We start from the raw sequence: 13,587 nt of genomic DNA, 5'->3' as shown, positions 1-13,587 counted from the left end.
GTTGTGGTTCAAGTCTGGGTCATTGCCTATTCCAATCTTAAAAAAAAAAAGTCTCGGAATATCAGTGTTTACAGAACGCTTTTATTTTTGTCACGCGTTTTGCCTTTTTTTTCTGCGTAGCAAACCCATGGAATCCAGCGTTAGCGTGACCGCCGCCGTTCGCGACACTCCAAGCATGGCCACAAATTACAAACAATATTTCAAAACGCATAACGCCGCGTCATCAATCATTTCTGCATGCCGCGGCGCGTCTTGCGGCACGAGGGGCCGCGCATCGCACATCGCCTAGCAACGCCCCCGCAGCCGTGACGGTATTCACGATGCAGCGCGGCCTCCTGTGCCGTACGGCTCAAATATGCGCGTCCTTCAGAACTGACGGAGTCGTATCGGCATGTCAGCTAGTAGACAGTGCCACTGTAGCAGGAAAATGGACACACTGTGCGACATCTCCAGTAGATGCTAAAATTTCTTCACAAGCTTACCCTATCAGAAAAGACCGCACCGACATCAGAAACTGAGTTAAGTCTTAACTTAGTGGGGGCGGGCCTAAGCAGCCCCTGTGTGCTGCGGCCATGCGAGGAAGAGGAAGAGGAAGCAGCGTGTCAGATGTGCTTTAATTAGAGGCGCCGTTTTCCACGGGACCCTCATTAACCTGGCGAGGAGCGGGGAGAGAGAGGGGCCTCACCTGTGGGGCCCCGGGGCCCGGCCCAGCGCGACGGCCCGGGTCTCCGGGGTCTGGTGCAGGAGCACGTCCTGCAGCTCCACGAGGGACCTCTGCAGGGCCTTCAGGGCCTTGTGACCTGAGAGCAAACACACACACGTCCAGCGGGGATGAGATGAGAGACCGTCTCCCCAGCACAACAAGCAGGGGAGCAGGGAGAGAGGGAGGGGGGGAGGGAGGGAGGGGAGGGAGAGAGAGGGAGGGAGGGAGGGCGGGAGCGAGAGAGAGAGAGAGGGATGGAGGGAGGGGAGGAGAGGGAGAGAGACAGAGGGAATTAGAGGGAGGGAGAGAGGGAAGGAGAGGGAGAGAGATAGGGTGGGAGTGTGAGTGTGTGTGAGCGAGAAAGTGTGAGACAGTGTGAGAGAGGCCCAGAGAGAGAGAAAATGAGACAGATATGGGGAAAGAGAAGAATGATGCAAACTGGGGGACAATAACAGAAAAAAACAAAGTAAGAAAAACAGGAAAAGGAAAGAAAGAGGGTGGTGAGAGCGAGGGTGGGGGGGTGGGGGGGTAACGACTCGCAGGTACACGGCAGATCGTCAGACTTCGTTCTGCCGCAGAAATCACCTCAGCAGGTAGTAATGTGGGCGCCACGGAAACACACATTCCTGTCAGCGTGAAGGCTGGCTGCCACTCACACTGCTCACCGGGGGGGGCCCGTGGGGGTGTCACTGCTCACGGGGGGGCCTGCGGCGGTGTCGCTGCCCCAGGGGGGGTCAGCTGCTCCGGGGGGGGCGGGGGTGTCTCTGCTCACGGGGGGGCCTGCGGGGGAGTCACTGCTCCGGCGGGGGGGGGGGGGGGGGGGGGGGCGAAGGGGGGGTCAGCAAGGACCGCTTCTGCCCGGGGTGGCGGACGAAAGAAAGCGACCCGCGCCTAACCGGAACCCCCTTTTTTTACACCCCAGTCAGAGACGAAAGGGAGGGAAAGGGAGGAATTCATTTTTTTTTAAAAACGTGACTCCTCCGAACGGCGGCCCTAATCCGACAGATTAATGGCAGGGCGTGAAATCCGCCGTTTACGTCGACAAAAGTTACACGTTCGGGGAGGGGCGCTGGGGGGGCGGGCGGATTACGCCTCGGGGCCCTAATGCGGGAATAATTTGATGTCGCTGCCAATCTGCCGCGCCGGCAGAATCCGGCTCAGCTTCTCATTTCCGACGAGTTTCAGAGCCGAGCGCCTGTTCTCCGGCGTTCCTTACACCCCCACCACCCCCCACCCCGCCCTGCTCCTCCTGCCCTGGCGGGGTCTACAGTGATTCACCACCGTAAACGCACTCAGTAAATCAGTGAGATGGGTAAAGACCTGCCAGATCTCAGAATGCAACAGTCTGAAGCGCTCGCACAGACGTACTTATTCTTGAGACAGAGTATGACCTTATTCAGAGTAGACTGAAGAGTGAACACCAGGGACGTATTGGGGAATTTGGTTGGATGGATCTTAATGGGAATAAATAGATAGGAAACATAGCCAAAACACAGGGCGTGTCAGATCAACTGTTTGGCAAATTGATAAGAAGCAAGAAACACACTGGTGAGCTCAGCAGTAGCAAACAGCCTGGTTGACCATGGAAGACTCTAGTGGATGGCCGAAGAACTCATTAAATTGTGCATAAAAACCCCTTTTCAACCCTCGAAAAGATCAAGAACACCCTCCAGGATGTAGGCAACAAGGCTTAGATGTGTGAAAGACTAAAATAAAGATAAAATTAAAATAAAATAAACCTGCACAACCTTATATGGTTCATTGCAAGACGCAAACCACAGGTAAGCCTCAAGAACATCCAGGTCAGAGTTTGATTTTAAAAAATACATTAAAAAAACTGTAGAGTCCAGGAACAAATGCTTATGGACAGACAAGATGAGTATTAACCTGTACCAAAGTGGAAAGAGATAAATGTGGAGAAATAAAGGAACTGCTCATGATCCAAAGCACACCCTTATCTGTGAAACAAGGTGGAGGCGTTGTCTTGGCTTGGACATGTATGGGCACTGGAGCTGGCTCACTTGTCTTTATCGATGATGTGACTGCTGATGGCAGCAGCAGGACGAATGCTGAAGAGTACAGAAACATCTTATCTGCCCAGATCCAACCAAATGGCTCAGAATTCGTTTGATCTTACAGAAGGACAATGACGCCAAACTCACCGCTGAAGCAACCAAGGAGTGTTTCAGTGCACCCGGCCAGAATCCAACTGAACGTGCTTTTCATACGCAGAAGACAAAACTGAAGGCAAAAATCCCCCCAAACAAGCAGGAGCTGAAGATGGCTGCAGGACAGGCCTGGCAGAGCATCACCAGAGAAGATCACCCAGAATCTGGTGATGTCTATGGATCACTACATGGTCACTGGATATGGATGCAAATACCCCCTCCATTAAATCTGACTGGGTCTGCACTTCAGCCTCTTATTCATTGTTCCATTTACAACAGAACAGAGCCAAAACACAAATTGTGTCGCTCTCCAAATACCTATGGACTGCACTGTGTGTGTGTGTGTGTGTGTGTGCATTTATGCTTGTGTGCGTATGTGTGTGTGTGTGTGTGTGCGCATTTATGCTTGTGTGCGTATGTGCATGTGTGTGTTTGTGTATACATAAAGAATAAGAAGCAAGCATATTACCGATCTTGCTTTGTCCAACTTTAATCAACTGTACACTGGTACACCATCCCCCCCCCACCCCACACCTTCATACCCCCCCTTCACAATAATGTTCTATTTAGAATTCAGGAGACGGGCTCCACATCACTCATTCGCTGTATTTCTTTCCACTGCAATAAATATGCAAATGAGGAGCGGCCAGTCACTGGCAGTCTCAAGATCAGCTCACCAGCGTTGGGGAGAAAAAGGGATGGGGGGGGGGGACGACAAACGCCATTAATTGCCTGTGGCCGGAGGAATCCTATTACGTGCGGCTGTTGATTATGAAAGCGGGGGGTGGGTGGGGGGGGGGGGGGGGGGGGGAAACACACACACACACACACACACACACACAAAAACACAAAAGATTATTGTGCTGCTGGCAGACTTCCAGGCCCATGATGGCAAAATACAGAGGAGCAAAAGGAGGCCCCCAAATTATCGAGCCCGAACAGCAGCGTGATCCTTAACATCACACCGCTGAGCGTGGGGGGGGGGGGGGGGGGGGGGCGGGGGCAGCGCTGGAGGATCCCCGGACACCGGCGACCCCAGAGGCAGACCACCGGAGGAGGACTTTCGGCTGCTGAATAAACTGGCGCCCCACAGGAGCACAGCTGGGCCTGCAGATGTGACACCAGGCTGCACAGAGACCAGGCCGTCCACCAGAGAGATATACAACCCTGCATCTGGCAACGCAGCGAGCAGCAGTGCGAGCTTGCACAAACACACACACACACACACACACACACACACACAACATACACACATACAACACAGACACACACATACAACACAACATACACACACACAGACACACACACACAACCACACATACACACAACCACACACAATCACTCACAACCACACAAACTCACGCGCACGCACATACACACTCACACAAACGCATGCACACACACGCACAAACACACATACACACACTCACAACACAGACACACACACAAGCGTACGCACACACACAGACATGCACCCGCAGAGACACACACCACAAACACACACATACCACACGCCACACATACCACACACACACACATACATACACATATAAATAAAAAATAAAAATTTGACTTAATCAGCAGACTGCTGGAGTAGGCTCATTTTTCCCATTTAGTGCAGGACGTTCCTGTAATTCTCAGCCGATACACTTGAGGGGTGAGCGATTCCCCAAGACGCAGTTCCACCTAAAAAAAAAAAAACCCAGTTCCCTTCCCACAATTCTCTTCAATCAGCCCCCACAGCTAGACGGGCACGGAGGCCCCCATTTCCCCCGCTAGCACTGCGCTAACAGCTATACGTTCGGTAGCCTCGGGTTCCCTCCGAGTCAGCCATCGATTCCCATTCCATTCACCGTTAACTGACCCGAAAACCCCTCTCCCCTGTACAGCTGGAACCCCACTGAGTTCAGGTTCCAGGTGATTTTCTGTACACGTTCTGTAGCCGCAGCAGAGCAAAGCATGGAGCTGACAGGCTGTGCGCTTACACACACGAGGAGGGTGGGGAGAGACTGGCATGCCGATGGAGTCGGGGGGGGGGGGGGGGGGCGGATACGGAATCTGCTTCTTGTTTGGAAAACCACAGCCTTTGGACCCAAGTCGTGGTCTAGACGGTCATTTCAGTCTGAGTAGGTGACACTGCCCCACCCTGATTCCAATTCCCCTCTTCAATATCTTCCCCCTCTATCTACCAGCGATGTGAACGACACGCGTTTCTGACCGTCCACTAGCTGCTGTCTGAAAAGGGCGATTACCGACAAATCGTTTTTTATAACGGTTTGATGTCGGATACCGCTAATGAAAACACGCCACTGCTTGAATCAGTGTGCAGATCACAAGATTAAAACATTAAAAAAAATAAATAGTAGGCATTGCTACCCTTTTTCCAGAATGACTGTATGCCTCTTCGTTCACTGTGCAGGTTAACGCATGACCCAATCTACAAGTGGCAAGTTATAAACACGTCGGTCTCAGTGCTGCACAGATGGTTATCACAACACTGTCGGACTGTGGATAAAACGGCACAGAGAGAAGAGGCTGTTTCACTACGTTCGAGTCCAGCTGTGATGGCTTTTCCCCGCGACAGTATCGCAAAAGAGCAGGCTATATTTGGGCTCAACAAATGCCGTTAGGTCCCAAACCCTTCGCCCTCTACCAAGCTTACGGGGAGCACGTGTTTCGTTACCATTTTAGCAATTACTATCTGGCATGGTTTCAGCTGGACAGCCGGCACACTGATGAGGTCTCCCTACAAAGTTGATTCTTGTTAACTATGGCCTCAGATGTTTGGTTCTTAGGAGGGTTAACATCATAGATGCTGTTGTATGGTTTAAAAATTTGGCAGCAAATAATTTGCACTTTGCCATTGACGGTAAGTAATGTTAAAGTTAATGACAACCAGCCCCGCCCAACCCCCTCCATTACCCGTTTAGAGCAGTAGCCTAGGTAACATTTGGTGATCTTTTACTTTGAACGGTTTTTATTTTGATCTAAAATCATTTCAACTTAATATTTTGCATGCGGGCTCGCGGCTGACAATCGAGTGTTCACATCCCTACCATCTACCACATAGTCCACTGTACTAAAGAACACCCTTCCATGTTAATTCTGGTGATAGAGGATCATGTTGATAGACCAATCGAGGCCTTTTCTTCGTTTGCACTCACCGCTCAAAAACGCAAACTGTGAAGTAAACAGGGGCGACATAGCTCAGGAGGTAAGACCGATTGTCTGGCAGTCGGAGGGTTGCCGGTTCAAACCCCGCCCTGGGCGTGTCAAAGTGTCCTTGAGCAAGACACCTAACCCCTAACCCCTAACTGCTCTGGTGAATGAGAGGCATCAATTGTAAAGCGCTTTGGATAAAAGCGCTATATAAATGCAGTCCATTTACCATTTACCATGTGCTGCAGCTCCAGGTTCGAGGGCGAAGGCCACCTCGAAAGCAAACGGCGGCGTGGCAGACTGTGCCAGCTTGTGCCAGGCTCCCGCTCGTGCCAGCCCTGGGCCCGACTGTGCCGCGGAGAAGACTGGCCTGTGCCCAGTCATCATGTATTCATGGGTAGGGAACTGGGCTGGCCAGCGGAGACCAGATGAGCCGAAGCACAAGGCCGCTCAGTGTGGCACCAGCACACGTGCAAGGACTCTGTTCAGCAAACACAAGCCCATCCCCTGCTAGGAGCTCCCTGAAAGAGAGAGAGAGAGAGAGAGAGAGAGAGAGAGAGAGAGAGAGAGAGAGAGAGAGAGAGAGAGAGAGAGAGAGAGAGAGAGAGAGAGAGAGAGAGAGAGAGAGAGAGAGAGAGAGAGAGAGAGAGAGAGAGAGAGAGAGAGAGAGAGAGAGAGAGAGAGAGAGAGAGAGAGAGAGAGAGAGAGAGAGAGAGAGAGAGAGAGAGAGAGAGAGAGAGAGAGAGAGAGAGAGAGAGAGAGAGAGAGAGAGAGAGAGAGAGAGAGAGAGAGAGAGAGAGAGAGAGAGAGAGAGGAGGAGTGGGACAGGTCAGGGGCGAGCCGGGATCCAGCTGACGGAATGTGGAATAGCCAAGCGGAACGATGCTGTTACGTTTCCATCGCTCAGTAACCGAAGAACACGATTGGTTAGAAGCCTTGCAATACAAGCGAACAAAAAAAAACAAGGGGCCGATTTTCACGACCGCTTCATTCCGGCGAAATCAAACGGGCCCTTCCTCCCGCGCGGCGTCAACGTGCTACTTCCACCGTCGGAACGAGGATCGGGTGTCAAAATGTTTTTTTGTTTTGTGTTTGCAAAAGAAATTTTCTTCATTTCCAGGCAGAGGAACATCACAGCTGGCAGGAATAAGCCCTCGCTGTAACTAAACCAGAACAAACAAGAGACAAAGGCGGGCGAATAAAACGCACTCGGGTAAAAAAAATATTCAACTTCAGCTCAGCTTTTTCTCCCAGACCTTTCATCTCACATAAATTACGGCGGCCGACCGCGGCGAGCAGGCTAATTAATTCCGGCGCTATACACAAAAGGAAATGCCGGGTGACAAATGGGAGCCGGGCCTGAAAGCTGCCAGGTCTGCAAAACATTTTCTACTTCAATTTATAAGCAATTTCGCAGTAAATCACCCGGCAGAACTGGCCACTTTGAGGAAGCGGCCGCCGCGGCGCCGCGGAAGAGGGGGAAAAAAGCCGCAGTATTTCAAAAAAACAAAGAGCGGAGGAGAGGCCGCGCGGCGGGGGGAGAGGAGGAGAAGGGGAGAGGAGAGAGGAGGAGGAGGAGCGGAGAGGGGAGGGGCCGCCGCGAACCGGCAGCGCGAGGGAGGCGCGGAGGACTGACGTTAGCGGAACTCCGCCCCGTAGGAGCGCGCGTCCCGCTCCCATCCTAACGGACCGGGCGGGCGGAGGAGGAGGAGGAGGAGGAGGAGGAGGAGGCGCTGGTTCGAGCGCGTGCCGGTCAGGTCGGGTCGCGCAGTCAGAGACGAACGCGCGGCGGACGGCGGATGGCGGGTGACGAGCGAACGGGGGCGCCGTCGATCAATTCGCCCTATCAGGCTCAATGTGATTGAGGCCCCCCCCCCCCCCCCCGCCAAACCTCAGCCTCTTGACTCGGCTCACGCAGACGGAGAACAACAAAAACAAATCAGGGCTCTCCAGGCCCGTTGTTGTGGTTTTATCAAGCCAAACAGGCGCCCGAGCGGACTTCACCGAGCTTTCCAGGGCCACTTCACAATTAATCAGCGCCCGGGAAGCGCGCGCATGCAGATGTGATCGCCGAGTGGCCCCGCTAAGGGCTCTCCTCCCGCAGACAGCTGGTAATTTCAATAAACAATCACGGCGGCGCAAAACAAACTGCGCAAATCGCGCGCGCTTCGGCTCGAGAGGGGCTCCGGCTGCCCACCTCATCTGCACTTCTTCAGGTACGATAGCCGCATGTGTGATAACAACAGCTAATCCCTTTAAATGTGCAGGAAAAAAAAATTCAATAAAATAAACAAAAACAAAAACTTGTTTTTTTTTTTTTTTTTTTTGTTTGGGTGCGATGACCTCTCTGGGTCGTGTCAAACAGTGACACCGAGTGGCTGGTTTGAGTAACTGCGGAAAACAACAAAGGACATGAGGCCAACAAGACTCTCTCTCTCTCTCTCTCTCTCTTGCAGGGTAGCTGCTGGTATCCACGTCTATACTCAACATAAAAATAAGGATTGTAATTCTAAATTCACTTTGCCATTCATCTGTCCTGACAGGAACAATTTTCAGAGTAAGTCATACTCCAAATAAATGCGCTGCATTATAATATTTGGCAGAGATCAAAAAAGGGAGGAAGAAATTGCAGCCTAATTAATTATGTCCTGCCTTTGTTTCGAATTAATTTCATGCCTACGCTGTGTCATGAGGTTACCACAGGGACTACAGAGCTGCGGTCTGAGGGTGTCTGGAATACACTGAATATAAACCACACATCACACTTTGCCCTCAATCCTAACGTATAAACATATACCTTAAGATCAGCACCCATAGGGTCCCAAGTGGCATTGGTCGAATTACAACCATTTCAGCCATGAATGCCAAACATCTCATATATGCCCATATATATATACATCCATATGAATATCTCATAAATTCTGTTCTATTAAAAAACGTACACGCTCCCCAGCTCCACTACCCCCACATACAAACACGCAGACGCTCAACAACCACCAACTTCATTCGCTTCAAAATCCATAACCTCACTTGTGGATTTAATTCAAGCTACTCGTTTTGCAAAGTGCCACAGATCCATTGGTTTGCGTTAAAGGAACTGAATAAAAACCCTGCTTGGCTGCACTAGTACAAGGCTACATTAATGGGCATGGATTCTTATATTAAAGTAGCCTCACCCCGATTTGCCCCCGTGAATACTCCCCTGCCCCTGTGGCTGAGTGCAGCATCAGGGGCAGAAGCAGCACACCAGAGGAACCAAGCGTTCTAGCCTAGTTTCAACTTGTCAATCATACATAGACAGCTGAATTTCTACCAGAGAGAAGCATTTATGCATATATCAATATTCCCAATTAACAAATAACCCAGTTCATTTTCTCTGTGAATGGAACAGGATGGAAGACGACCATGACAGGTGTAACTCGTGTTACTCTGAATAAGGAATTGTAAAGCTGTGCATTAGCTCAAAACCCAGAGCAGACATATTTGTTTGGTAACTGAGGCCATTAGGAAACAGAGGGAATAGGAAGCAGTGCAGATCAGAGAAACAGATTTCTATGGTCTTTTCTACTCACTGTTCTTCAGTGCTCCTGCGAACTCTGGCCCGCCCCTCCTCTTGAACTCTGGGAAGGCAAGCGGCTGGGGAAGCTGATTGGCTGTCAGCAGAGCTTTCTGAAGTTTGATTCGTCCTTCCAGCAGCTGGTCCCACAGAGCTGCGAAAAAGAGAATGGTTATCAATTCTAAGGATCATCACTACAGCAAAGTAATGGCAGTAGTTCTAGACATGCCTCTCAGACTAAAAAAATTAAGCTATTTTTAATTTTTAAAAATTTTAAATTTAAAATGAAAATACCCACCAAGTTGATTTTTCACCGCCTTCCCTTTTTCCACCTCATCACTGACTTTTTCTTTTGAAAACGTCAGCACAGCACCCTCATCGTCATCCTGCATCTTCTCCTCTTCATCGTCTTCCTCACTCCCATCTTCATCCTCCTCGCTATCTCCGTCCTCTTCCTCAGAGTCCCCCGTCCCCTCCTCCTCCTCCTCACTCTCTCCGAGATCGTCCATCCCCTCGGTCAGCTTGAAGAGGTCAGCCTCGGCGGGAAAGCCAAAATCCGTGCCCTTCATCTTCCTCACCAGCGTCTTCATCTGAGCTATGCCTTCCTCATCGCTTTCAGCACTTCTGCCCTCATCTCCATCTTCCTCTTCCGCCGACAGGTCCCTGCCTTCATCAAGCTGCTCTTCATCTTCAACATCATCCTCTTCGTCAATTTCCTCTTCTTCGTCATCCTCTTCATCTCCTGCATGACAGAAAGAACGGTAATCCCTCTGTGAGTATCACGGTCTGCTCTGCAGTTCATCTACACCTATACTAGTACACTCAAAAGCAAGAAAAGCATGGATTGTGAATGATGAACTATAGCCTATGTACAGTAGTAACAGAGCCAATTAGAAATGCAGACCACCACAGAAAAGCAAGAACAGATGTGCAGATTAACATTTGCAGAAACCATGATTAAATATCAGTTCAAATCAACTGTCTGATCAAGTCAAACATTCATTATTACTGGCGATTGACTTGTAAATCTGCTTTAATCCAAACACCTACCTTCTGTGGGAGAACAGGGATTTCTTTAACAGCCCTACTGTGTTTATTTGAGCAGAAACATGCAAACAAACAAGCAAAGCTGACATTACTAGATGATTAAGCGGTATGGGAATTTCCTTGCCCACAGCAAGCCTCGCAATGGGACAAAATTAAATTCTGCAGATAATATATATCAAAATCTGATTTATGAAAATGTTTAATATATTAATCATTCACTATTCATTCAACAAAGCACGTAGCAGTGTGCATGTGTGTAAGATTCATTCTTATTGCAGAGAAACTTTTTAATCTGTGGAGGCACACAAAAACAGTGCAGAACTGGATATAGACTATTTTGGATGTATCAGAATAGCAAACGTTTTTATCAATTATGAAGGGGCCAAGAGAATGTCTAGGGTGAGCTGCCAGCGTATTAGCCTTGAAGCACAGCCAATCAGAGCAGACGCTGCACACCCACCAAGGGGCAGGGTTCTCTGCGTCTTCCATTTGGTTTCCTACCGACACATCTATCCATGATTACAAGTCACGCCATGTAATTCGCTCGATCACAACAGTGGAGATCAGAAAGTCACCCACATCCGCCAAGTGAGGAACACCTACATAAAAAAGGTCCCTTTTATATCTCCCTGATCGATGCAATATGCGGCCGCTCGACTCACCGGAACCCTCCGAGTCCTGCTGCAGCTGCTTTCGCGACGTCGCCTTTCCCAGGTACCGGCGGTCCGTTTCGGACAGAGGAGCGGACGCGTGCGCGCGCAGCCTGCTGACAGCCGCGCCTTCGTCGTCGTCATCCTCGCCCTCGTCAAACTTCTCTATTAGCTTAGCGTTGGTCTCTGAGAGGATGGGAACATGGAGAGAAAACAATGAGAGAACTACGCATACGGGGTAAGGAAGTCCCGGGACTGGTTGAGGGACTGGATAAATATCAAATGATGACGTGTAATGGTGTGCGTTACAGTTCCTTTCGCGGACACAAATCATTTGAATCGGTTCCCTAAAAGGATTCGTTCACGGATTCGTCCACCTGTTCCTTCAGTGCTCTCGTTTAGAATCCCGGGAACAACGGCAAGAGTCATGCAGTGACTGGTTCAACTTCAGACTCGCTCTCGTTCACCGACTCCAGCTCACAGCAAACGAGAGTTGTGCAGTAACTTCAGACTCATTCTTCAGGAACAAGAAAGTCGTGCAGTGACTGAATACTCGAGGTGGCTGCAAAGAAAACATGACTCGATCGTGCAGGCTGAGCCAGGCTCGTCCCCGAACTGGATCGGTGAAGAACTGCTCAGAAATAAGTCACCTAGGCCTATCCTACGACCTTCACAGCTGAATTCTTACAGCACATCGTTGTTATACACTTTGGATGTTTTCGCAACATTTAACCTCAATCAAAAAATAAATATATCTGGGCACGTTTTTCTGCAATTTATTAATGTAAGATTTATTCGCAAATAGGTGGTTCATCTAACAATTAGATGGACCACCTAACAGGCGACGCTAGATCTATTGATGGCCAACCAGCGAGGTAGACTAGCTAGTTAGTTGGCCAGGCAGGATGAAGCCTGAATTTAGATTTTAAATGTATCGTCAGCTAGACTAGTTTGGTAGGTAGATAAAATTAGGCATCGAAAAATGGGTTTAGATCCCAAGTGTAAGGTCACCGAAAACTTACTGACTTCGACTGAGTGCAAACCAACCACGTGCGGTATGACGTCACGTGAAAACAATCAATAGATAAATATAAAAATAGATGAGGAGGAAGACGACCTCAGGTCTAAACTATTACACTATTTCTCAAATACTGGCCCGGCTACTGAACCAGGCCCCTCACATGAGAAACTTGACATTCGAATTACAGAGCTTAGCTACATCTTACAAGCCTAGCAATGCACCGTACAACTCACTTCTAAAAGCGCACAAAGGATTAACTAAATGTATGTATTTACTGGGTTTAATCGCTTCACATTGAGAAACTTTATTCTGTACAGGAAATCCAATTCTGAAATTAGACTGATAAGACCTCCCATACTTAGACATTAGCGTCGCCGCATGCACAAACTGAGCACTGCCTACATCACTAACCACATTCAGTCGTTTTAAATAAATATGAATTACAAACTTCGACCACATTCATAATATTTGTTTAGAATTAACTGTGACGAGCGTTCTCGTCGGCGAGCCGGCTAACCTCAACTGATAGCGTTATGCATCTGATGAAACCCAACGATGCTACCGCGTTATTCACGAATTACCGTTTCACTACATGCGAATTAAAATTCACGCACAAGTGAAATGAAATGCACGGGTGAGTTTAGGTGGTCTGTATGAACTAAATGAAACTATTACTTATGACTCTAAAACCGAGAAATTGTTTTCTTTACAAAGTTAGTAGGGTAACTTATCGATATCGCGTTTCTTGAAAGGTTTTCCACACGTAGAGTCGTTAGAGATTAAACAAACGTACCAAGACAAAAAAGATAACTTTTGTCTATTATGAGAAAGAGCAATGTCTACACGCGATACCTTCATCCTGGTCGTCCTCAGGGTCTGCAAATTTCGGTAATGGGTTTAATAAATCCTCGAGCTCCTGTGATATAGAGGTAGCCATCTTGGCATAACTGGAAACGTTTCTTCGCCTGAAAACACATGGTAGGTAGTCGCACAATACGTCATCAAGAAGCGCCAAACATTGGTAAACGTTCAATGAACACGAACGAGATGAAGTTGGCTCCCGATTCAAAATCTGTCCAGTATCCACATGAAATCGGTTGCGTTCTGCATGTTTTCACGGTCTTGCTTGCTCGCTTACTAAGGCTATAATGCACTTCGAAAAGCGAGCTACGGCTCAAAGGAGGACTTGAACAATGGTGGTAATATGGCAAAAAAAGTTATTTATATTTTTTATTTAGGCTACGTTCTCTTCGCATGTATTTTAAAGGCTTTAATAGGCTATG

The 13,587-nt window shown here is 49.0% G+C and overlaps 1 protein-coding gene across 2 annotated transcripts in view; it reads right to left on the bottom strand.

Annotated features, from left to right (window-relative positions):
• aatf (apoptosis antagonizing transcription factor) overlaps positions 1 to 13,307 on the bottom strand; it is a 42,563-nt gene extending 29,256 nt beyond the window's left edge. Inside the window, exons 1-5 of one of the 2 annotated variants that reach the window (XM_035431713.1) lie at positions 13,157 to 13,307; positions 11,296 to 11,469; positions 9,885 to 10,328; positions 9,603 to 9,740; positions 686 to 800 (exon numbers count right to left, since the gene is read on the bottom strand). In XM_035431713.1, the coding sequence (XP_035287604.1) occupies positions 686 to 800; positions 9,603 to 9,740; positions 9,885 to 10,328; positions 11,296 to 11,469; positions 13,157 to 13,241 (956 nt within the window). In that variant the 5' untranslated portion in view covers positions 13,242 to 13,307. The remainder of the gene's footprint in view (positions 1 to 685; positions 801 to 9,602; positions 9,741 to 9,884; positions 10,329 to 11,295; positions 11,470 to 13,156) is intronic. The other variant, XM_035431712.1, reaches the window with a different exon arrangement.
• Between the last annotated feature and the right edge of the window lie 280 nt (positions 13,308 to 13,587).

The sequence above is a fragment of the Anguilla anguilla genome, chromosome 9 (assembly GCF_013347855.1).
Source record: "Anguilla anguilla isolate fAngAng1 chromosome 9, fAngAng1.pri, whole genome shotgun sequence".
NCBI classification, from domain to species: domain Eukaryota; kingdom Metazoa; phylum Chordata; class Actinopteri; order Anguilliformes; family Anguillidae; genus Anguilla; species Anguilla anguilla.
This window is presented reverse-complemented; position numbering and strand designations above follow the sequence as displayed.